The 25259-nt window shown below is 34.3% G+C and overlaps 1 protein-coding gene and 1 long non-coding RNA gene across 3 annotated transcripts; both read right to left on the bottom strand.

Moving 5' to 3' along the window:
- Nucleotides 1-2014: 2014 nt before the first annotated feature.
- Nucleotides 2015-5876, bottom strand: LOC124643027. Its single transcript, XR_006985859.1, has 2 exons — nucleotides 5706-5876; nucleotides 2015-2212 (listed from the first exon to the last, which is right to left on the bottom strand). It is a non-coding gene; the product is annotated as an uncharacterized LOC124643027 (long non-coding RNA).
- A 160-nt stretch (nucleotides 5877-6036) lies between these two features.
- Nucleotides 6037-15738, bottom strand: LOC124643066 (neural/ectodermal development factor IMP-L2-like). Of its 2 annotated transcripts, none has more exons than XM_047181908.1 (7): nucleotides 15580-15738; nucleotides 11071-11233; nucleotides 8948-9114; nucleotides 8457-8622; nucleotides 7970-8172; nucleotides 7304-7442; nucleotides 6037-6803 (listed from the first exon to the last, which is right to left on the bottom strand). In XM_047181908.1, exons 1-6 carry the CDS (start codon nucleotides 15721-15723, stop codon nucleotides 7305-7307), a joined length of 981 nt encoding a protein of 326 aa, XP_047037864.1. In that variant the 5' UTR covers nucleotides 15724-15738; the 3' UTR covers nucleotides 6037-6803; nucleotide 7304. The 2 variants fall into 2 exon arrangements, with proteins under 2 accessions (XP_047037864.1, XP_047037865.1); XM_047181909.1 differs by having other exon boundaries at nucleotides 6502-6803; nucleotides 8948-9111.
- Between the last annotated feature and the right edge of the window lie 9521 nt (nucleotides 15739-25259).

Consider the following 25259-nt stretch of genomic DNA (forward strand, 5'->3'; position numbering starts at 1 on the left):
TAAAACATGCAGTTAAGTGCAGTTATGTGATCGTTCAGTTAAACTTAGCCTTTGTCAAATGTTACCCGGTCAGGCCGCGTGCTTGAGAGACAGGGAATCTGAGGAGCTGACTTGTCTTAACTTATTTTAACTTAGGTAAAAAAGCTTGTTTTTTTTATTTATTAAATGGCTATGTTATCACATTAATATTATAAAGATGAAAGTTTGTCACGTCTTCAAGTGAAACTGACTGAACAATAATTAATTAATTTATTTTAGAGGTAATCGTTTCTCATAGGTTATACCGAATGGATACGTGATTGTTGGAATATGCGCACTACCATTCAACCACATACTAATTTGTAAGCACGATCAAACTGTCGGCCGAATTAAAGTTATTAGAATCAAGGGGATAGTCGAATCGTCTTACAAGGAGGTAAAATATATTACAACTGTCTTACTATTACGATTCATGACATACAGCTTGTGAAAGACATCTGTCTTTGGACGGACAAATGGACAGACAGAGAATTCTTAGTAATAGGGTCCCTTTTTTCCTTTTGGGGCACCAAAAAGTGATAGTGATGATGATGAGAAATAGATCAGAAATATATGTATAAGTTAGTCCCTACATCTCTATAGTTCGTGCTATTCGCAAGTTCCTCCGGCTGTCACCTTGACGCTATCTGCAGGCGCGGCTTTCTTCCGCCGCAAACACTTACATGTTCATACTGAAAAGTCATCAACGTCATCAACATTACAATCACAATGTATTTTTTTTTTTCACGACGACAAAAATCAAATGACCCCTCCCGCTGTGGGTTAGCAGCGGTGAGGGAGTGTCAGACTCTTACTGACTAAAAACCGTCGTGTTCTATCGTAGGCCTTTTATGTACCAGGGCCGCGGTAACTCGTGCGAACAATCCCGCAGCCCCGGCAGGGATGTAATAAACCTTTCTCTTTAATTACTCTATCTATAAAAACAACCATGACAATCGGTTGCGTAGTTTTAAAGATTTAATCGTACGGGACACGGGGACAAAAGCGACTTTGTTTTGTAGGTACTATGTAGTGATTTAAGCCTCTGTCCTTTATTTTAAGCCCTCGCACACAAACTTTTAGTTGGCCGATAATATAATTTGAAAGTATGAACCAAGTATGGAGATGAGTAAGGTAAGTTTTGGATTTACGATTACCTTCAAAACAAACTGTCACCTAAAACATCGAGTCAATTATAGGCCGACAGTTTAGTCTGTAGTTTGCGGAAGATCTTAGCAGTCCAGATATATCGTACCTACGTATCATTATTAATTTTATAATTTTTTGTGCATTTTTGGGACACGGAAGTCAGATACCTAGTTTATGTACAACGGTGAGCTTAACTCAGTGTTGGGTTCTCTTATAGCCAACCTCAGAGTGATAGAGTGATTTGCTAGCGACTTCATTATATTTTAAAAGCAAAATTTGTTTAGGTTTAGCTGTAATCTTTGCACCTGCTGAAATCTGAAAGTAGGTTGTATTGTTGTAATTACATTACAACAGCCAGAATAGAAATAATATCAATAAAACTTTGTGGGTTTTGTAAACTTGTAGATTTAAATTGTAATATATTGAATAGATATGTACTTACTTAGTTGCATAAATAGGAATGTACCTAAATATCATTGTAATAATTGACAATTAAAACTTAGTCGTTTTCTGTCATTACAATTTTACAATTGAAATTAACCTTTCAGAAACTTATGTAAATAATTTTAATGTTCACACTTTATTATTTTACAACATTCGTGTTATCGTAACGATCTATTGTTTTTATTTTATTGTTTATGTTACAGCTCTTTAAATTGACTATTAAAGCTTAGTAAAAGCTCTCGTGAACTATGTAATATATCGTTTTATTGAGTACAGTAAAGATTGATTGCCATCTGTCAAAATATCTGACCCCAATTTACATAGTAGTTGACGAAAGGTCTAGACGGATAATATTGTGTACTTTTGATATAGATATCAGTAACAGTTGAAATAATACAGGCACTTGGATGTTCTACTATATATTATATCAGTTGAAAACAAATTCTACCTTATCTTCTGTCCTCTTAAGAACTATAGTCAGCTTCCAGTCTTAACTGAATTCAGAGTATTAAATGTAGCGATTGCCTTATTGCCCGTCTCACCTCCTCAACCTAGTTATATGGGCAAAACAATACTGCTGATTGCCCCCAATGCCCTGCATCTGAAAAGTCGGAATTAAATAATATTAATATAACCGCGATAAAATCCGTAAAAGTAGTTTTATTTAAAACAATACTCCCTGGTATGAGTGAATGTCAAGATATACTTGTCGGATAGGCGAAACATGAGGATGGCACTATTGCCCGACATCAGTTAGGGTAATCGTACAAAGAGATAACTCAAAAAGAACTCAAAACTCAAAAACGTTTATTCAAATTACTAAGAACAAAAGACAGCCCCCAAAACGCCCGCCCTTCGCCACTTCCTATGTGTTTTGGCTGGGGAGAAGAAGTGGCGGAACAAACTCCCCAGCAACACATGTCTGTCTGTTAGGTTAGAAGAACCTTTACACTTTAATTTCAAAAGACATTTTACACACTTTACAATATTGATCTACAACGGTACTACAACACTAGGCAATAACACTAGGTACACTAGACGTGACGTAGGGCAGTTTCGAGATGTGTGCAACACGACGACTCAACGAAGACTGAGCTCCGTCGACGCCACGCTGACCACCACGACTCTGCCAAGCGCGCCAAAATGTTGTTTCACTAAAAGCGCCACCAGATGGCGCGCTTGCGTCTCGTTTAGTGTCCGTACTATTATTGACCGTCTCCGACACGGCCATCCTGCGTAGACCACGTCCTCGTGGGTTTAATCTGCAACAACACAAACACAGCACAGTACGTTTGCCTCGGCCACTCCTGACCATATCATCAAGCTCAGCTATTGTGAAACTTTGTTAAAACATTTGTTAAGACTAGGATGCTCCCTTAACCAGGGACATTTCATAAATAGAGGGTTCCCTTAACCAGGTTCCCTTAACTAGGGTTCCCTTCACTAGGGACTTCTCTTTGCCAGAGGCTTCCCTTAAACAGGGGCTTCCCTTAAACCAGAGGCTTCTCTAAACAGAGGCTTCTCTTAACCAGAGGCTTCCCTTAACCAGAAATAGAAAGTGCTGAGGCAACCGATTAAATATTGTCAACGTATGTGTCAGTAATAGACCATCTCGATTTAAGAATAGCAATCACCATTTGAATGAAGAAACTAGATACGTTAGTTGCTAAGCGCGAAATCAAAGAAAGATCCAATTGCTAGTCAGACTTTCAACTGGTAAACATGACCATTATAACTACGGTTATCATCAATAATCAATTCCCTGTTGTCAGGGTTTTTTACAACATTAGAAAGAGGCCCGATCAACAAGTTAAACAAAGCAAAATCATCATCACAAATCTGAGCTGGTTTTTAAGGGCAATGCATACTCAACTCTTCCAACCTGTGCACCAACACAGATTAGAAATGGCACCAACGATTTCTCAGACCCATCGCCACATGTTACACCACATGAGGTGCGGTCTCTAGTTCTGACCCATCGTCCCATGTTACACCACATGAGATGCGATCCATAGTCACAACCCAGCGTCCCATGTTACTCATGAGATGCGGTTTCTAGTTCTGACCCATCGTCCCATGTTACACCACATGAGATGCAGTCTCTAGTTCTGACCCATCGCCACATGTTACACCACATGAGGTGCGGTCTCTAGGTTTGAGTATGAGTACACATGCCATTCTTAATCGAAATTGGTTTCACTACCACCGTTATCAACTATGACCTCTAATTCTCGGGGTACTTGGTGATCGGTTATCTTTCCTACACAATCATGGGGGTGTTTTTCATGTTTGTTTAGAGTCAAGTGCCTTTAGTAGGCGTCTATCCCCGACTAACACATCAATAATCTTAAACGCACCTTTAAACTTAGGATCTAATTTAGTCTGACGCACAATTAAATCAATCAATGAAGCAGAAACTGAATTATTCTAACTTTAGGATATTGATAGGATCAGGTAACTAATGATTTTCAACTCTGGGATAAAACCAAGGTTCACGGTTTCTGATTCTGATTATCTACGATTCCACTAATTAATAAGCGCAGTGGGAGCGCAATCAACGAGACTGAAACTGCCTCTCAAGTTTATAAATGTCGTAAGACAAATAACCTCAACATAAAGCAAAAATGGATCGGTCTCACCGGGTGTCCACTCAACGCATATGACGATGCGCACTTCGCTATGGCGCGCAGTACAGCAAGACTTCACGTTCACAGGCACCACGGAGATGCAGGAGCACCAACACTCCGACCTCACGATCGCACGTCAGGCTCCGATTTCAGCTGGGATGCTCCATTTTGTCGCCATATTGCACAATAATCACCGTCATTGTTGAAACATGAAAATGAGAAGATAAATTGGTTAATTTTCTAGCGTACCTTCAATAACTAGTTTGACATGTCACAATGGAAATCGATACCATTACCATAACCGTGGTTACCATACTTGTGCCTTCGCTGAAATTCTTAATCAATTTTCTACTATAACCTCCATATCAAAATTCTGATGTTTCCGTATTTTGTTTTCTGCCTACTGGAAAACATGGTATTCAGCATGTGCCTATCGTACACTCAGAAATCCAGAAAGTTTGTCTTCTCGTGGCGAATTCTCTCGAAACTAATCCACCATCGACCGCCACACATCACTCCAAACGAGCACATCACTTTTTCACTTTTTGAACAATGGCATGGCAATCCTTAACACATGTGGGCATTCGGATTGCATCCCACTTCTGATGTCGGATAGGCGAAACATGAGGATGGCACTATTGCCCGACATCAGTTAGGGTAATCGTACAAAGAGATAGCTCAAAAAGAACTCAAAACTCAAAAACGTTTATTCAAATTACTAAGAACAAAAGACAGCCCCCAAAACGCCCGCCCTTCGCCACTTCCTATGTGTTTTGGCTGGGGAGAAGAAGTGGCGGAACAAACTCCCCAGCAACACATGTCTGTCTGTTAGGTTAGAAGAACCTTTACACTTTAATTTCAAAAGACATTTTACACACTTTACAATATTGATCTACAACGGTACTACAACACTAGGCAATAACACTAGGTACACTAGACGTGACGTAGGGCAGTTTCGAGATGTGTGCAACACGACGACTCAACGAAGACTGAGCTCCGTCGACGCCACGCTGACCACCACGACTCTGCCAAGCGCGCCAAAATGTTGTTTCACTAAAAGCGCCACCAGATGGCGCGCTTGCGTCTCGTTTAGTGTCCGTACTATTATTGACCGTCTCCGACATACTTATAATACATACCTTTATACATAAACTAGATTATAATGAAGGATTGACCAGATCAGATAGGCAGTCGCTCCTTGTAAAACACTGGTACTCAGCTGCATGGAGTTAGACTGGAAGCCGACCACAACATAGTTTAGAAAAGACTAGACATATGATGCTCGATTTTGATGAAGGAATTTAAACATACCTGTGTCAAAAATTACCTACTCTAAAAGATGACAGTCATTTCAAATGATGATGTTTCTCACAAAATTGGGCCTATTTCGTACAAGTTAGATTGTAATGATTATAATAATGTTGTCGCAATATTGTTAAGGTCACAAGGTGCACTAGATCTCCTCACCTTTCTAAGCTGGTCCTTTGAGATTAGTGAGCGGATCTGATGGTGTAATCGACTATGGAATGTAATATTATGTTATACTTTAGTTGCCTGTGGTTACACATGCGTCCTATGGGAACTATTTGCCGTAACTGGGTAAAAAGGAATCTATGTCCTTTTTCAGGCTTTAGATTATTTTTGTACGAAATTTCATTTAAATCTATTCAGTAGTTTTATCGTGAGAGTGTGTAAAAGATAGCGTGATTAATTACCTTCTAATATTAATGGTGGTTACTGGTTTGGCTATCATTATCTAGTAACGCGAAATGTAGGAACATTTAATAAAATCACTTAATTTGTGTAATAATAAAACATTTATTTCAAAAATCACAGAGATCGTATGTATTAACATCAACTTTTATAACCTAAGTACAGTCGGCAGACGAAATTAATGGACATTTTATGTTGATGAAATATTTTACTTTTAAAAGAACAATATTTAAGTAGTTTATATCTAATAATTAAATTAAGCATTAATTCTGTGGTCATACATAATTTGATTAGGACGGAAAAGCTACAAATATATATTTTTTAAATTTCGTTTTATGGGTAAGTCTGCCAACTACACAATATATATTAATATAATATCATATGTTGTATTTACAAAATAATCTTAAAAAATAAAATCACAAAATAACTTAAATAAAGTTAAATCCAGTCGTAAAATCAGACAAAAATATAAAAACAAAAAAATTTAAGTTGCATTTGATTGTTGTTTTTATAAGTCCCTGAACCATTATAAAATAGTTTTTTTTTTTCATTTAATAAATTAATTGTTTTTCATGATTATGTAAAAAGTGGCTTTTCTAAAAAAAACTTTGTCTACAGTACAATGTTAAGTTATTTTTACCAGTCTAAATAAAAACGGCTGAATTTCATTTTGGCATACAATATAAGTTTGCTTTCAATAAATTTATATTAAGTACTTATATTACTTTGTTGTATACATTGTAACTTAAGCTAACAATAAGTTAAGTTTTACTTAAACGACACTTAATAATAGGAACATCGAGATTAAATCGGCGGGTAACGTTTCTGGTCAAACACTTGAAGTTTTATGCGCTGAAACAAAAGAAAATAAATATTATTACAAATTATAACAGTTTTTCTCAAAATTGAAGCAATAATGTAACCTATATAGTATACCAATATTAAGCTTTTTCGTCCCATTTCAATAAAATCTAGTATGATAAACGTGAACGTGTTTGTTAAATATAAATTATAAAATAATATAGTTTAATATAGATTTAATATAGAATTAAATTAGGCGATATATACACAATTCTTGGACACGAACGTTAAGAGTGTTACATTTTATCGAGTCCGTAAATTCCTTACAGGCCACGGTTAAAACAACTAAAACGTTTAAATCCTTCATCATCGTCATCCTCCTGTCCTTAACCGAATTTTAATTCATTTCGGCGCAACATGTCATCTCTTTCCATAATCTTCTATCTGCCTTCATCTCACAAGTAACATACTTTCGAACTATATCGACTTTCACACAATCCAATTAAAAACTGTTTCCATATTAATTTGCTTGACTGTACTTGTCAACTCACCTTATGCTTTGGAAGGTCTGAGCGGGTACATGAAGGTGGTCATGGTATCCTTGCCGTACATGTTCTTGGCTATGCACGTGAAGTTGCCCATGTCTGACCATAGCAGAGGCGTGATTACTAGATCGCCTGAGGGGAGTACCTGGGGAGAAAAATAGTAGATTAATATTACAGTAATTCAAATCTGTACAAGTAGGCCTATAATAAAGAGGTAACATTATTTTGTTTAGCTGTTTTTGTACTCTTTGAAAACTAATGCACCGATTAGAAAAAAGCTTTCACCGTTGGGAAGCTAGACTTCTCCCTTGCCTAGCCTATATTTTGTAGATATACTGAAAGCTCCCCGGGACGAGGGTGAAAGAGTGGGAAACAACAAGATAAATTATTTCGTTTGTACCCTAAGGGCTAGGAAACGACTAAACCGATTTGAGAAATTCTTTCATTATTTAGAAGCTTAATTATCCTAGAGTAACGTAGGCTATATTTTGCTCGGGTACGGGAATATGTTCCCCTTGGAAAGCGGGATAAACCGTAGGAAACGGCTAGTATGTAATACAAAAGTATATCTTCATGATCTATTGCCCCATTGCAGAACACAGGCACGTTGCCATTGCCACATTGAAGAACATCAAAATAGTAAATTAGAAAAATATGATAAATATGTCTTACCCGCATCCTAGAGTTGCCAAACACCAGTTCATCATTATTATCTTGCCAGAAGACCTGGGACTTGCTGGTGCTGTCCACCCGGCACGGCAGAACCACGTCAGACCCGATGTTCTGGAAGATGTTCGTGTAGAACGATGTGATGACGGGCTTCGACGGCATTCTGAACAGCTTCTGAAGAGTTAGAAGGTTCTCTTCTTCGCTTTCTGGAAATTGATGGAAAAATATCGTAAGACAAAGTAATATAATTATATGTGTTAAGTAAGAAATACATACTTGTTGGAATTAATAATCATATTTTATGGTAAATAAGACTAACAAATAACTCTTCTGCAAAAATAAATGCTACTGCTAGCGCCATCTTTTATCGAGTAGCAACTACTACCAAACTATACTAGTTCCATTAGATGGCGCTAATTTCAAATTTTAGAACCGCATTTATTTGGTTCAATTCAATGTTTTATTGGTTACTAATAATTTTAATATTTACCTTCAACAGTGAAAACGGTAGTTGATGCAGTTTTCTGGTTGAGCGCTGAGGTTGCCACACAGGTGTATATGTCACCGTTGGACGTTGACGTCACGACTAGCTTGCTCACCATTTGAGCGAAGCTGGATGGGTCGGCGGGCAGTATGTCATTGCTTTCCACTTCATACTGAAAAAATTATACATATTGTTGTATATATGTATAATCATGTGGACATTTTTCAAGGCGTTTCATATATGTATATTGTATGTTTCTCAGTGTTAAGAATACTAAGACAACCATCGTTTTCTTATTTTTTTTACGAAAGATGACTCTAGAAGGTGAAAAAAATAAACGGGTGAGCAGTTCAGATAAGCAGTCGCTCCTTGTCCAACACTGATACTCAGATGCATCCGGTTAGACTGGAAGCCGACCCCAAAATAGTTGGGAAAAGGCCAGGCAAATGATTCTGGTAAAATGCTTATTAATAAATATGAATAAAAATTCTACTCACATCCACAATAGGTTCCCCATTCTTCAGCCATTGGACGGTAGGAGCTGGTTTCCCGAGGACCTCACACTCCAGCACGAGTCGGGTTCCTGGCTCGAACTGCACCGTCTCCGGGGGCGCGTTCCTGATGCGGACCATATCTCGAAGGTGGCGTCTCCTGGGTGTGACTGCTGGAATACGAATGATGAAGTCAGGTAAGGTTTTTCGGTCCTGATTAAGTGGTTATAGCCGAAGAATGTTTTGAGGAAGGACTGGGAAGTCTGACAAACAGACGTTATCATCGGGATGGCCAGATAACTTGGTTGAGGAGATCAGATTGGCAGTCGCGACAAGTAACACACTCAGAGTGAAGCTCGACCCAAATATTGGGCAACACAGATAATGATGTACAAGTAAGATGAGGATATGGAGCAGATAATCTATTAGTAACTAATAGGTGATTCATTGAATCACGAAAATGTATATCACTTTTCTGTAATTGAGTAAGTTAATAAGAACGTTGTTAATTTAGAGTTATTTTTTACATTTTAATATGTATACCTAATGATAGATCTTTTAAGAGACATGCGAATTATTGCGAATATACTATACTAACCCTGACCAAATCTGACAAAGGCAAAACGCTAACACAAAAACTCTAATCATTGCCATTTGGGGGCAGACAACCATTTCAAATTCAAATTTCATAAAGAAAAATGTCCAGATGTATAAATGAGACCTACAGCATACGACCAACCGATCACTCGATTGACTTGCAAACTTGTACAGTCTACAGCTCAAAGATTATAAAGTCAAATCGATCATTTTCATAGCACATTAACGTATTCATACAAGCCTTGCCCACTTCTGAATAAAACAGTTTTTTTTCAAACTTTTTTTTGTTCAGATATTCTGATATTCTCATTTCGGTGGGTTTAGGAATTTTGATATACTTGAATGTCAGTCTGATTTTGAAGAATGAATTTTGATACGAGTTTTGAAATTTAAAATGTTTGAGGTTCTATGTGGGTTGGCGAAGAATCATAAAAGGAATATAAAATGTAACTGTATTCTTTTTTATGTTGCGCAGTTTAATCTTATCCGTAAAGTTGATATAAAAAACGTAAGACTGAAGTATCTTATTCAATTCTTACTTGATAAGGACCTACTCCTTTTGGGAAGTCAGTAATGTAGTAGTAGTAAGAAGTTATCAAAGCAATGCATATGATATGCTTTTTGTCAAAGACTTTTTTCAGCAACAAAATACCTATACATGTTCTCATTGAATACTTGACCAGTATATGTCACGTTTTAGCTCACGTTTATTAAAATGAATTTAATAACTCCTTCAAAGGCCTATCTAATTAAATTATAACAAGGTAAGTTTTCACAATATCTAGTCAAATATTACCGTTAGATATCTAACACGTTTAAACCAGTAACAGCTAACCGATTCCAAAAGATCGTACCCCACAACATGGCGACAGGGAAATCATGAAATTCAAAACGTTCAGAATAAATATTTTCGTAATATTCCTGAAAATAGCGATGATTTCATGTAGGTAGGCGCCTTTACGATACAATTTGAATATTTTGACCCGTTTTTTTTTTGTATCATACATCACTTATTGTCATTACCCTATTTAGAGCTTGTGTGAAGATTTTTTTAAAGAAAATTATTGGATTTTGAGCTATATGTGGGAACTATTTTGCACACTTAGATAAACAGTAGGTAGGTAGAAAAAAGACTTTTTCGGTAAATGGACTGTCTAACACTGAAATTATTTTTCATATCTTTTCAATGGGTTTCAGTTGGTCTGACATTAGCGCGTTCAAGCAAACCAACTTTTCAGCTATGTTATTAGTGTTAGATAAATTGGCTTAGTAGGCAAGCAGTCTTCTGCACTTCGAAAAACAAAGCAGTCGCATATGTACATATTGAGTTACAGGTTCTAAAAGGCCTAAAAGTTTTTCAAAAGTGGTATTTAAGTTATGGCTCTGTGTTACTCGCTCAACTACGTACCTAATAAGAACTAGAAAAACTGCTTGTATCTGCCATCTTTATACTTAGTATATAAAGTTAGGCAATTTTCTTAACGTATTTTGAAGACAATTTTGATAATTATGACACATTATTAATTACTCACCATTAGGTTGAATGTTGTTATCCAATGCTTTTCTGCTGTCAGCAACATGTGCATTTGTGAACGTGCACAGCAGCGACACTAAGACAGCGGCGAGTAGCGAAAGTGAAGTCATCATTGTTGCTATTCGATAATAGATGTCGCTAGGAGAGTATTTGGTTGCAGCCTGAAAAATGGAAAATGAAAACGTTAACTTAGGTTTACAATATAATCGTGTATAATACTACGTTTTAAAGCTTTTTAAAATAAATATGGCACTTAAATATTTTTTTTATTGCAGGACCAAACTTAAAATAAATTATGATTTCACGTAAAACTTTTCCGTATCAATTTTTTTTAATAACAAAAATATGTTTATGTAACAAACAAAACCACCTTTATGTATATTCAATAGTGAAGTAAAATTCAGTTAGATGCATTCTATAAATGGTTTGTATTTGATTTCCTTATAAGAAACATATGTGAATCGTTGTTCATGGGTAAGAGATCTATGATTTCTCGTAGAGATAAACTAATTTAATTCTTATTAAGAACTATTAACGCTTGTTAGGTAACCAAACATGTCGTCAATATTTAAAAAGTATTAATTAGTACATGTGAGAGATAAAATAAGTCAGAGGTTTCAGGGACTAAACTATACCTAGGTTAAAAGTTTAAAATACATAATAAACGTTTAACACGTGTTTAAAATTTGAATAGAATTTTAGTTTAAACATCTATTTAACTTTGACTTAATTTTTTCAACTAGTTATATCAACTAAAGCTGAAAACCTGAAACAGTCGTGACAATTTTCATGTCTCAATTCTAAGATTTTATTTTCTTTCCTTTTAATTCAAGGTCATATGCAAAGCAGGGTTGCTGTACTTGTAGGTTTTTAGATAGGTTGTTTATATTTTCAAACTATCATCCTCCTCCGAGCCTTTTTCCCAACTATGTTGGGGCTTCCAGTCTGTGAATGTGACTGAGTACCAGCGCTTTGCAAGGAGCTACTGCCCTATCTGACCTAATATATTTTCAAACTACCTAATACTGTAATAAAAAAATGTAGACTAAACTCATTTTGTTAATGTATTATCTAAAACTATAAAATACTTTCCACGTCAATAGATAACCTTTTTTCCTCAATGTTTTCAATTGATAAAAACACGAAGACAATTACTGCAAGAAAGGTAGTTCCCACGGAGACATGAGTAAGAAATACCAAAGATATAATTAAATACTTAAGACACGAAAAGAGATAGCACTTATTATCTTTAATCGATATTTATGTGCGCATTTTATATATCGATAAAATTCTGACAGTGATTAATTACTTACATTTTGCGATATTTTTTTTTGGACAATGTCTATTACGTATTTATGATATGTTTCAGGTAAGGTAGTACACTAGTGATTTTAGCTTTGTCATTTACATTTTCTTAACCATAGAATTGGATAAAAGCATTCGCAAAGGTATTATTTCCGGATTATTTATCCACTAGTTTCACATGGTTCTACCCCCAGCCCACGAGCGAGCTAAATAACTCTGTCTGTCACGATTTTACACCAAAACGGTTTTGTTAACCGCTTAAAATGTATGTTTACTACACAAATAGTCTAGAGTCTCTGAAATCACTATCCGCTATTTTTTATCCAGCTACTGGGTAGAAATGGGGGGAACAGCTAGTGTATTGATATTGAAAAATGGTTTATAAAGAAGGGCACAAACAACGATCTATTTCACATTTTGCTCATATTCCTCAAGTTTTTCTTAAAGCAATTGATTTTGTAAATTGAACATGAAAATTCATAGTATAACCAGTTATTTTAAGAATACTTGCTGACGTTTAAGAAGAATGAAATTGGGCCTACGTGTATTGACACGAGTGGCCGAATAACATCTAAATTGATAACAATTGATAATATGTAGGTACGTCATCATGGAATGATGATGACTGATATAAGAGTGATGACTCATAACCTTGGATATGTGATGACGTAGTGACATATTACGACAGTATTCAGTAGGGGTCAATAGAAGTGAAGAAAAACAAACGAATTGAGAACCTAGTCCTTTTTGGGAAGATGGTTTAAAAATAGATATTTTATTTACGTTTTTATGTAACAGGGTTTTCCCTGGCTACGATGGGGCAAGTCTATCCCTAGCTTCCACGTGTGGTTTTACCCTCATTTTAAGGGGGGGATACTTCCCGTAAGCGAATAAAATATGAACAAACTTTTTACAATTCAGGCAGTAGGTAGTTTCGAAGCCTAATTCTTAGTGACCTAGTTCGAAGCAAAAAAAAAAACTTTTTTATAATACTATGGTCTCTTTAGATCTTGATTATGTAATACTTTTCTCTATTTCTTCACCTTCTTCTTTTCACGCTTAGTGAAAAGCTCATGAAAATCCTTGTATTCGTTTTCAATAAACTATGAAGCCGTGGAAACAAATTACTGAATATTTTTACGAAAGTTTGTGTGGCTATATTACTTGGCTATAATATTATATTATTATAATATTCAGATAATATCGTTACACCTATTTGAAATAATTTTATCTTTTAGAACCTCAACACATGTCTAAACTTATTACTGCTACATTTTGATAAGACACGTGTAGTAGATTCATACATATTTGGTTTTCATTCTAATGTAGGTATTACAACTTCCGGCAATCTTTCGATAATTTTCACAATAATATGGAGTTTTAAAAAAATAGTTTCTACATTGTTAGTGTACAGTAGTAAAAGCTGAAAAGAAGCCTATGTGATACTCGAATAAATACGCGTTATTGCTACCATGTTTCATCAAATATTATTAGTTTTTGTGTGAAGGAGTGACAAACATACATACAAATGTACTTGAAAACTTTCACATGTATAGCATCTATTAGTAGGACTGTCCTTAAATAATCGTAAATGAAAAGAAGGAGTGAAGGAATTTATAATGAAAAAATCAAGACTTAAGAATACCTATCTAGGTTATTAGAGATTGCAGTCAATTGATTTAGGCACTTGGAAAAGTATCTTTTCTGACTATATCGTGTTGATATGATATCAATTAGGTATGTTATAAAACCAAAGAATTTGTATTTATACCTATTACAAAGCTTAGACGTAGTATATAAATAAAAATGATTTAAAAGTCATGATTCTCAAAACGGATTGAGACAAAATCTATTTTTACAGAAATCACACTTTCCTTGAAAACGTGACTCAGTTACGGAAAACTGATATATGGTTTTGACATTTTCATTCATTCCTTTTTTATCTTAGACTTGTAAATAACCTTGGTTTCGTACGTAATTTCACGATCATCTTCTGATCAAGTGAGCTGCAGGTTTAATCACCTAACAAGCCCTAGTGTCAGAGTTTTCTTTAATCCGCCTGACGGCCTCTGACGTGGAATTGTAAGAACGACTGCTGCTGAGTGCTAAGCATTCGGGGACGCCGGCTTTCACAATAGTTTTTTTTCTTTTAAATATATATTCGTTTTATACGTATTATTATCAAAAAACTATTTAATATATATAAAAAAATTATAAAAAGTTTTCTTTTATAATCGAAAGTTGTCCAATAAATGTTTTGAAACATTTTTGAAAATAATCGGAAAATATATTTCACTGCTGAAAAGTTACATAGTTTTTAAATGACTAGCCGGATTTCCTTGTGTTAGATAAAATATTATAAATACCTTTATAGGATGCAGAAATATTCGATTTCTTATCAATCATGACTTCAATATTTGAAAGATAGGAATTTAGATTATAATATAGGTTTGTTCCGGATTAATAAAAAAAGATACGATTTGAGATATAAAAAATAATTAACATAGAGGTATATTTTATACAATTTAGAGATTAAGAAAAAATATAAATAAAAAAAATAACATTATCTTTCTATAACTATAACTATTATCAAAAAATATCAAAAATAAATTGCATATTTTTTTGAGACGCGAAAAAAATTCATTACAGTTTCCTAAGAAATGTCACTTAAGTTTATTTTTAACAACCAAAAATAAATTCAGTTTCATTATAAGAAATGATTCGTTAAAGTTTCTTTACTCAATGACTAATATACCAGTATGTGTTAGTAATCTGTTACCTAGCACAGGTATCAGCCAGCCAGTTAGTCATAATTTAGCCGACACGAGAAATAGGCAGTTGTAAGCGCCAGGCACTTGAATCCGGCCACATTGTCACAAACGATTTTATTGAGGAAATATTCTAACAGTTTCCTTTGAAAAAAAAAACGTAAAGAAAAGTGTTCACAAAGTGACAGAAAAATCTTTTAAAATAATATGACGTGTGCTAGATTTATTTTATTATTATTTTTTGAAAAAAATGTGATTATATTTTTTTAATAAAAAAAAATTGAAAAAAAAAATCAAACATTATGAATCTCGATCACACAAAACAAATGATAATATAAAGATTAGATTATTAGTGCAAGATTAATGCTTTAGAAAAAAATATGAGATGCATTATTAATTTTTTTATAAAAAAATTAAGAAAAAAATCTACGAACCTTATTTAATCTCGATCGCACAAAACACACGATAGAATATAAAAATACAAAATGTGTTGAGCTGTTTACTCTTTGGGAGTGCTCACAGGAGTATGGACAATTCCTTAAGCTACCCCCCTTATATATGGCTCGGCCACGATACATTGTGGCCACGAAATCGTAAAGCGCGGCAGATTTTTTTTTCTGTTAGACTAGAAGTTTATTTAGTGGGATGGTAATTTTATAGAAAATAATTTACCATTTTGAAAAAAGGATGATTAATTTATCTTTTTTATTTTTTGATCATGAAATAAGGTTTTTTTTTGTTTTAATTTTTAACCGAATTAAAAAAATGGAGGAGGTTCTCAATTCATCAGGATCTTCTTTTAATAATGTAGGTTTATTTTAACTTTTTTTTTAATTATAATATATTTTTAATATCTTTAATGTATAACTTTTGATTATTTTTATATGATTTTATCTGAGATAAGAATCTGTATAGTTACGATGGTTGGGAATGACTAATACTTAGAAAGTTATTTTATTTTCTTACGATTCAAAATAAATAGTTAGATAAACGGAATACCACTGCTGTTTATATTTGATAGTTTTATTGATTGTAGGTCTTAATTTTCTTTCAGGACCAAATTCAATTTCTTAAAACCATTTTTTGCCATTTTTTCAAACTCAATATATTTTTTCGCATGTTAAATTAGGTATTTTAGAGATGTTAATATAATGTTGAAGTACAGCTTTTTAAGTATTTTAATGTATTCATTGAACTATATCTACCCAGTAACAAAAGCCCACATTTTTCCAGTTTGCTACAATTTTTCCCTTAGTGACGTGCCTCGTTCTGAAAATTGAGATTAAAATCTTATGCAATTGATTTAATTACGTCTGTCTACTAAGAAGTCTCGTAATGTCCTGATCATTGGGAATTCCCGTATGTCTGTGGGATATCTGGAATAATAATCTTTATGGCTAGAGGTATTTTACCTCATTGTACTTTACTATGAATAGTATTTGGACTTTAGACCATGGGCCAGTCTTTTTAATGAGTTCCCAAAAAGGAGGTTCTTTATACTGATTTTTGTACCAAAGGATGTGTTTTTAATAGAATTCAATTAATATTTCTGAAAGAGGTATTTGTGAATGTTTTTAAAATAGTGGGGATGTTTTTTTTTTTGCTTAAAAAAATATAAATCTGTTTCTATTTTTTGATTAGATCATGTCATTTTCAGCTACTTATATTATGTAAAGTAAGGCTTATCAATTACTTGGGGTCACAAAAGTGATAAAGTTAGGGATATGGGTAGTAAAATGTTCTGTATGCTCTATAAAATAAGGCCTATTTACGCGATTTTTTTTAGATGCTAATTTAATTATTGTATTATTTTTTGTGTAAACTGGAAGTCACTATTACCTTTAGTTTCTCCCTCACAGATTAAATAACTTAAAGACATACACATAGGCAGGTATACAAGGTAAAATAATACCTACGTTTAGAGTTGAGTTTGAGGAAAAACGCATAAAACAGACTAAAACCAAATTGGGATTTTTTCACAAATGCTGATGCAACGTTTCATGCAATTTCAAGTTTCTTTATCCTTCAGCATCTGTCGAGCGTTTTCCCAACTATGTTGGGGTCGGCTTCCAGTCCAACCGGATGCAGCTGAGTACCAGTATTTTACATGGAGCGACTGCCTATCTGACTTCCTCGACCCAAGAGCCTAGTTAAGACTGCTTGTCAGACTTACTGGCTTCTGACCCGTAACGACTGCCAAAGATGTTCAAATGACAGCCGGGACCTACAGTTGGACGTGCCATCCGAAACACGGTCATTGGTGTCCAAGATATACTTAGAAAGAACCTACATATATACATATAGGCCGACCTGGAATCGAATCCACACTCATACTTGAGAGGTTGGTTCTTTACGCACTAGGCCACCGTAACTTTTTTTAAACATTATCCTTATTTACAAAAAAAGTCTACACACAACCATTTTGATATGTGAACTTCGCCGTCGGAAGTTCGGCGCTTACGACACTTTTATCTGTCAGAATCGAGATAACAATGTAACTACCACGGAGGAAGGAAAGATAGCGGAGATGCCATAAGCAGGTAGGTCAGACGCCTTCTTGTAGGTCAAGTAACGTATTGGCGTGATCAGTATATGTAGAACTAACGAGGCGTTTGCGTTCCTTGTGAAATCAAAACCAATCTATCAAAGATTGATATTGATTGATCGGTGATTTATTGGCAAAATCGGCGAGTTCTAAAGTAAAGATGGAGCTAGTAAAGTTCCTCGTCCCTCGAACATCAGCATTTTGGCGCGCTATTGTCTTAAGAAATTTTGCGTTATTACATACTTAATTTTTTTAACAAATGAAAAATCATCAAATGACCTCTCCCGCTGTGGGTCAGCAGCATTAGGAGCGTCAGACTCTTACTGACTAAAACCCACCATGTTCCTTCTTAAGCCCTTCATATACCGCGGTAACTCTTTCGAACAATCCTGCAGCCCATGCGTTATGATATCTCTGTAATTTTGTACACCATGGAGCTTCTTAAGCCTTTTATGTACCAGGGCCGCGGTAACTCGCACCAACAATCCCGCAGCCTCGGAATGCGTTGTGAGATCTCCGTTAGTCATTTTGGTCTCCATTGTGTGAGAGATTTTGCGTTATGTATGACATCTCTGCTAGTGATTTTGTTCTCCATGGTCAGAGATAACAATGTCAGTAGTCATCCGCCATAGTTGTGCAATGTGCTACGTATGACGTAGTACGAGTTGCGCACGCGACGGCCGAGCCCCCAGTTAATACGATTGAATTGATAAACGGATACCTACGGTTTGTGGGTTTGCTTTTTGTAAAGTTGGGTTGATTTTGATGGGAGATTTTGATTGGGTGGTGAATTTAACTTAGAGGTATAAAAGAAAATAAAAAATTTACTTACTTAAGGATTGTGTTTTATTTATAAAATTGAAAGAAAGTTAAAAAATATTATTATTAAATTAAATTATTTACACCTTATAAAACAATGGTACTCAGCTACATCGGGTCAGACTGGAAGCCGACCAAAAAATAGTTGGGAAAAAGGCTCGGAGGATAATGTTTACCTCTACCTTGATCGCAAAATTAGAGTAGTTTATTGATAAATTATCTACTTCTAAAATCATATTAGGTATATCTTGTTAGCCATCAGAGCAAGTGCTACCAATTGACTTGACACTGCTTCTGTTTTCATCATCTTTCACAGATGTTGAAGGCCACTGATGACTAAGTATTAATGGCATCATTGAAATTGGACCTGTATTGTAATCATTTTTCATTATTACCTGTAATTCTGTAACAAAATCATACACTTCTGGTTTACAATGATGACTGATATATTTTACATTACCGTTAATCTTAACTAGAATCTATATCATGTCATGTAACATTATATCTTATATTCAGTTCCTCATACCTGTTAATCTTCAATCATCAGTAGTCGTTATATTTCTGAGAAATTAATCCACTATCCTTACTACTGTAAAACAAAGTACACAAGTAGAGGTAGTATTAATAGGAGGCTTCAAACAATACACCTATCCGAATTGAGAACTACTTCGGCCAAAGGATATGCATTGCCATCCAGCGTGGCAATGCAGCCAGCCTTTTGGGCACGATCCCCGCTGACAGCGATGCGGATGAATATTTTGATACTTAGTTTTAATATTTCCCTCTTATTATTTGAATTGTTAAGATTAGATGAATAATTAATAAAGTAAAGAACCTCTTATTTTTGGGAATTCGAGTACCTAATATAATCTTTTGGCCATGCGAAGTCGGCTCAGTACTAGGCGCCATAATAATCCCTATATTATTTTTATAATCATCTAAATGCTTTGAATTTATGCTAAAATGGAACTCTGCTAATATTTTAAATGCGATAGTTTGTAAGGACACGTGGCAGTAATGTAAAAAGCTACTTTAAATCCTTGTCCGGGAAAAAGTACCATCGAGAATGGGGTGTTATTTAGCTGTAGTTATAGTTCGGCCATTCAGAGAATGCGTTCCTGACACGTCGCGATTGAACTGACGACGTAACTACATTCATTGATTATTGATATAATAATGTTGTTTTAATGCTCCTCAATTGTTAAAACGGTAAACAACCAGCAAAAATATTTTTATCGTAACTGCAACGCCATTGCAAAGTTACGTCGTCAGTTCAATCGCGACGTGTCAGGAACGCATTCTCTGAATGGCCGAACTATAGTTCAAATAAAAATTGGCTAAAATGGAGCCAAATTAATTTTAGATAAGTACTCATACTTATCAATCCCTGTGAGGAAAACTTAACAATATTTACGTACTTTTAGGTACCTATTCATACAAGTATGAGTTTGTGACGTCACACAATTTTGACGTACAATACGATAAGTGTCATGGCCGCCGAGGCTTTTAGCCCAAAGGATATTCCGAGTATCCTATAACATAAGGGATAATTTAACTATCGGTTCTTTGACGTTCGTTACGTTCCAGGAAGTTACTGCTTTTATCATAACGATGGTTTTTCGTATACTAGTTATTAACTGTGACTTTGTTTTCGACTTTTGGCTAGATGAAGGAAATTCTACCGGTGTGTGTGTGATGCGGACTAATGTTTCTTTTGGTCTACTTGACTTCGCAAATAGTGACAAATTGAGCGCGAAAATTTCTAAAATACTATTTTTAATTTCTAAAACCAACTTATACTCTTTACTTAGACTTTTTAAAGGTCAAAATGATAAAAAACAAACATTGGTATTGAAAAACTCCTCAGTTTTTGGGAAGTCAGTTAAAAACTTTATTAACAGATCTTGTCAAATAACTTTACCCCTCTGAAATCAGACATTTAATGCATAACGCATGTGTATTGTTTATCTATTTCGACTGTCAGTTACTAGTAGCTAACTTCAGAGCGAATTACCGTAAGTTTTCATTCAAAAGAATTTACTTTCCACTAGCTACACCGAAAAACCATTTAGAAACAAAATTGAGGAAAGCTACAAACAAATTTACAGCTTTTGAAGTGTTTCCAAAAACAATGTTTCAATAGGAATTCGGAAGAAGCTGCATTTTCTCTTGTAAGGAAGAAAAAACATTATTTTTCTTCCAAGTTTTTCATTATAGTAAGTGCGAGGCTCGTGGTCCCATAGACTGTAAATTTGGCAGACAGCCAGGGTAACCTACAGAGTGAGGAAAGATGAGCGGAGTTGCCATAAGATAGGTAGGCCAGGCGCCTTCATCTAGGTCAAAAATTTAAATAATAAGGCTAAATGAATTATAAAGTAGTAAGCAGACTGTAACTACTCTACGGGAGACATTTTCATCAATTCTGTGGTCCTCAAACTAGGCGCTGCCTGTATCTTGGAGACCTGATCTAGGTCAAAAACGTAACCTAAACGATCAGTTACGAGCGAATTAACTGAGAGTTATGGTTTTTGAGACATTTGTCAACGATTTTTGGTATTACAAAAAATTATCAGGTCCAAGGAAGGTGTAAAAAGGCGGAGACAGTAACGTTCCTCGTCCCCCGAACACCTGCATGTTGTCGCGTTACTTTCTTAGGAGATTTTCCGTGTATGACATCTCCGCTAGTAATTTTGTTCTCCATGTAAATACTTAAAATAGTCTTTATGCTTAGTTTTGTTGAAGTTTTTAAGTAAGTTTTTTAAAATTTTCGTCCATTATTTTAGCGATTAAGTAATAGTTATTATGAAATAGTCGGTTTCTAGTTGATGAAGATTTTTTTTTTAAACTGTATGTAATTTTAAAAATAATTATAATTATGTTAATGACTTCTTGCACACGGATAAGCTAGATAATTATATAATCTACTATTGAATGTTAGGAAAATATATTGCGTTAATTTCGGTAGACATATTTTCCTGACATTTATATAAGCAAGTAATCAAAATACATTATTATAAGCACATTCAAAGGTACAATTAATAGTTAATTGTGACTAAAAACCCTTTTTTTGTAAAAAAAAAGAAAAAAAACGTTGGTTTTTATATCATTATTAGTACGTAACGTTTTTATTTTGTTTAATTTTTCCTCATTTTTGCATAAAAAGTAACTATAAGTATAAGTATAATTATAGTATAAGTATAGTATAGTATAGTATAGTATTAGTATAGTATAATTATAGTATACTATAAGTATAAGTATAAGTAATTATAAGTATAATTTATTACGTAAACTTTAAAATTTCCTTAAAAATTATCATAATACCTTATCTATAATATTTTGGTTTTCCTAGTTATTTTATATGACGTAGGCATTAAATGCATTCACCGCAAAAAATGAATTTTTATCTAAAAAACTGGATTAATTAGGACATTCCAAATGACGTAACATGTATAGATAGATGAAGCATTTACCTAACTATATATTTTTTTTACTCTACATAGTTAATTAAATTTACGTAAGTAGGTACCATAGAAACGAACATTTTATTAAAAAAAAAACAGCTAATCATTTCAGTTTTCTAAGAATTAAGAATTATATTTTTATGCGAATATTAGGTACCTACATATATTTTTTTCTCAATTCGGTAAGTTATAAAAAGTATTAATTTACCAAAAAAAAACTATGCCTTTTCTTGTAGCATTAAAAAAAAGGTTACATCATTCTGGTCTTAGCCTTTTTGCTCTTTTAATACCATTTCATTGACAGACAAAAGTGGTTTACATTAAACCATCGCTACTAGGTCAGTCCCCTACATCCTAGCGTTAAGATACGCACCCACAGTCACGTAGGCCGACTACTTAAAAGTTTATCTTTTACTTTTTTTTGTCAACAACTAAAACCTCCTTTTGAAACTTTTTGTGGGCTTTCGAACACTTTTATGATGTAAGACCTGGCCGTTAAGTTTTGCCGACGTTTGAAAAAAAAAACGAAGTGTCATTTTGACAGGTGTCATAAAATTGGCGGGATTTTTTGTCCATGACCAATAATTTGATAAGGTATATAATATCTTTTCGCAAATCAAAGTAACACCTGGTTAGTTAAAAAAAGTGTGTGATTTATGTAGTGACAAATTCCTAGATTGAGATAACACAAGTTTCTTCGTAAACGCTCGATTATTTCCTGATATCACTGACTAGTATTAACAGGTATTTTTTATTGCGCGGTAGCACAAGGAATGCCATTCATTCGGCTGATAGTAATCAAATTTTTTCACTACGTGATAGTTGACACGAGTCAAAAGATCAGCGTATTTAGAAGTAATGTGCTCAGCGAATTTGAACCTTAAGACTTGTAGCGTAACCACTATAACTTGACATGTGGTCAAATATGGAACTAAGTATGAATATATGGAATTTGACATCAGTTTTTGACAGTTTCTTAGCGTCTAGCGCCACGGGTAAGTGTCAAATTATACTGGACAGTAAAAAAGTTGTAAGAGACATCGTGATTTGGCCTAAGATTCGTTGTGAGTAGTAAAAAATGCGTTCGCAGTTTTTTTTACGCCTTTTCAGTATTACGGGGAAGTGGTGAATGAGTCATTTGTAAAAGAATTCCTCATTGATTAATTAATATGACGCAATTTTAACAGTAGCTGTCATAATGCCAAGATTATTACTATTCTACCGTAGTTTTTTGTGTTAATTTTTAAAACTGTCATTTGATTTATGAGTTTTGTTCTAGGAAAAGTATTTTTTTTTACTATTTAGTGAGAAATTTAGTGAGTTTGGCTTTTGTTATGAGCTGATGATGAACATAAGGAAATATGTTGTTGAAAAATATTGTTTAACAGTTGGCGCCATATAGCTTTGCAATAAGCAGACTTTGATACTTTTTTTTACTATTGTGAAGTCAATAGTAGCTAACTTCGGACAAGAAAAGTTTGTTGACAATATCTATATGAATAAATGCGCTATTTATATATGGCTAACTTCGGAAGCATCAAAAACAGTCCGAAGTCTTTTTTAGATGTGATCAATGCCCGTGGTAACAGTCAATGATACAAATAGGCGTTAGAAGCCATCAGGATTTCTGAGAATCTGACATCAGACTTTGTTGGGTAAATCTGCTTTTCCCATAGATAAGGTTGGACTTCTGGAGAAAATTATGATAACCTACACTGTTAAAACTAATGTAAGAAGACTGGTGAAAATTATGACTGATTGAAATCTGACGAAAAAAAAAATACGATCTAAGTAATTCACGTTCTTAGTTTTGATTTAGTATTAATATTTTCATGGGAACTACTCTGCATATCCTATATGTGGTAATAAGCAGAAATAATGTTTCAAATGGGTGCATCAATTCCTGAGATTAGGGAGCTCGAACGAACAAACTTTTCAGCTTAAAAATACCTATTAGTAGGTATGTTTTTGTATGACAATGCCCATATACCATCTCTGTATGAGTGCCTATCAGCGTTTGGTGTATATTTATATACTTACTATAATGAAACAAAGCCTATAAAAATAAAGTAGTATATAATTACTTTCCGAAATAACCAGTCATTTCTCCACAGCTCTCTATAAATAAAGATAATTGTAATTACATTCAAGATGTATACACAATGGAATGTCATAGTTATATTTGGGTATTAGGTAGGTAAGTATATAACGAAAATCAGGAACGCACTTTTCAAGATTGATAATACAGGTTCATAATCTGACAGATCCAAAAGTAGTCTTTTGAATTATAATGTAAAAAACAATTTCGAAAAAGCTACCGAAGTTATTAGCAGAAAGTTATAGGTACAGATAGTCTAACCAAAGCCTGAAAAGAAAATATAGGCCACTATCTATCAATGTGTGGGAGGTGGTTTCCCCACGCGGGTGGAACAAGGAATAGTTGTTTTTATTTTTTAATACTAGCTGATCCCGCGAACTTCGTATCGTTCAAACCTTCCCTGGACCTCTACAAACATTTTAAAACCAAAATCAGCTCAATCGGCCCAGCTGTTCTCTAGTTTTAATCAGACTAACGAACAAAAATTCATTTTTATTCATATAGAAGATTAATCGCTTACGCGGCTTAGGTACTAATTTTCTTCTCAATAATTGTTTGAAGTTGTCAAAATCAGAATTGGGATAAAAGTCATGTTATATTTTGCAAATCTTCTTTCTATATGAAGAACCGTAGACCTAAAAAGCGAGCGTACTTGCAAGCAACTATGACTATCAGGCCATATCTAGTACCATCACATCTTCGTGATCCAATATATACGGGCTGTTGTTACTAAGTCAACCACTGTTATCCGTCACTTATTCCGTATAATTACAGTCCTTCTAAGAAACACCCTTATATTGATGAGTAACCAGCTAAAATTACTCGCTTTGTTGTATAAGATACTTAGATTATTTCGCCTTTCTATAGAAAATAATTAAAATAGTAATATTAGAGTTGGGTAGTTTCAAATCGCACTTTGACTGAGTATATTTTTAAAATAGGCAATATTTATTGTTAGCTAATTTAAAAAGAAGTTCCATCGACTTTTAAATATACATAAGCTTACATACGCGTGCTGCGCGCTTTAAGAGTTGCAGGTAACTAATAAGTATGTCAATTTTAGAATTGGGTTACATTTAAAAAAAACCGGCCAAGTGCGAGTCGGACTCGTGCACGAAGGGTTCCGTAAATTACAGTTAAATCAACCTATCTCAAAAACTATAAGAGATACTTTGATCAAACCAAAAATCG

The sequence above is a fragment of the Helicoverpa zea genome, chromosome 26 (genome assembly GCF_022581195.2).
Source record: "Helicoverpa zea isolate HzStark_Cry1AcR chromosome 26, ilHelZeax1.1, whole genome shotgun sequence".
Classification (NCBI taxonomy): domain Eukaryota; kingdom Metazoa; phylum Arthropoda; class Insecta; order Lepidoptera; family Noctuidae; genus Helicoverpa; species Helicoverpa zea.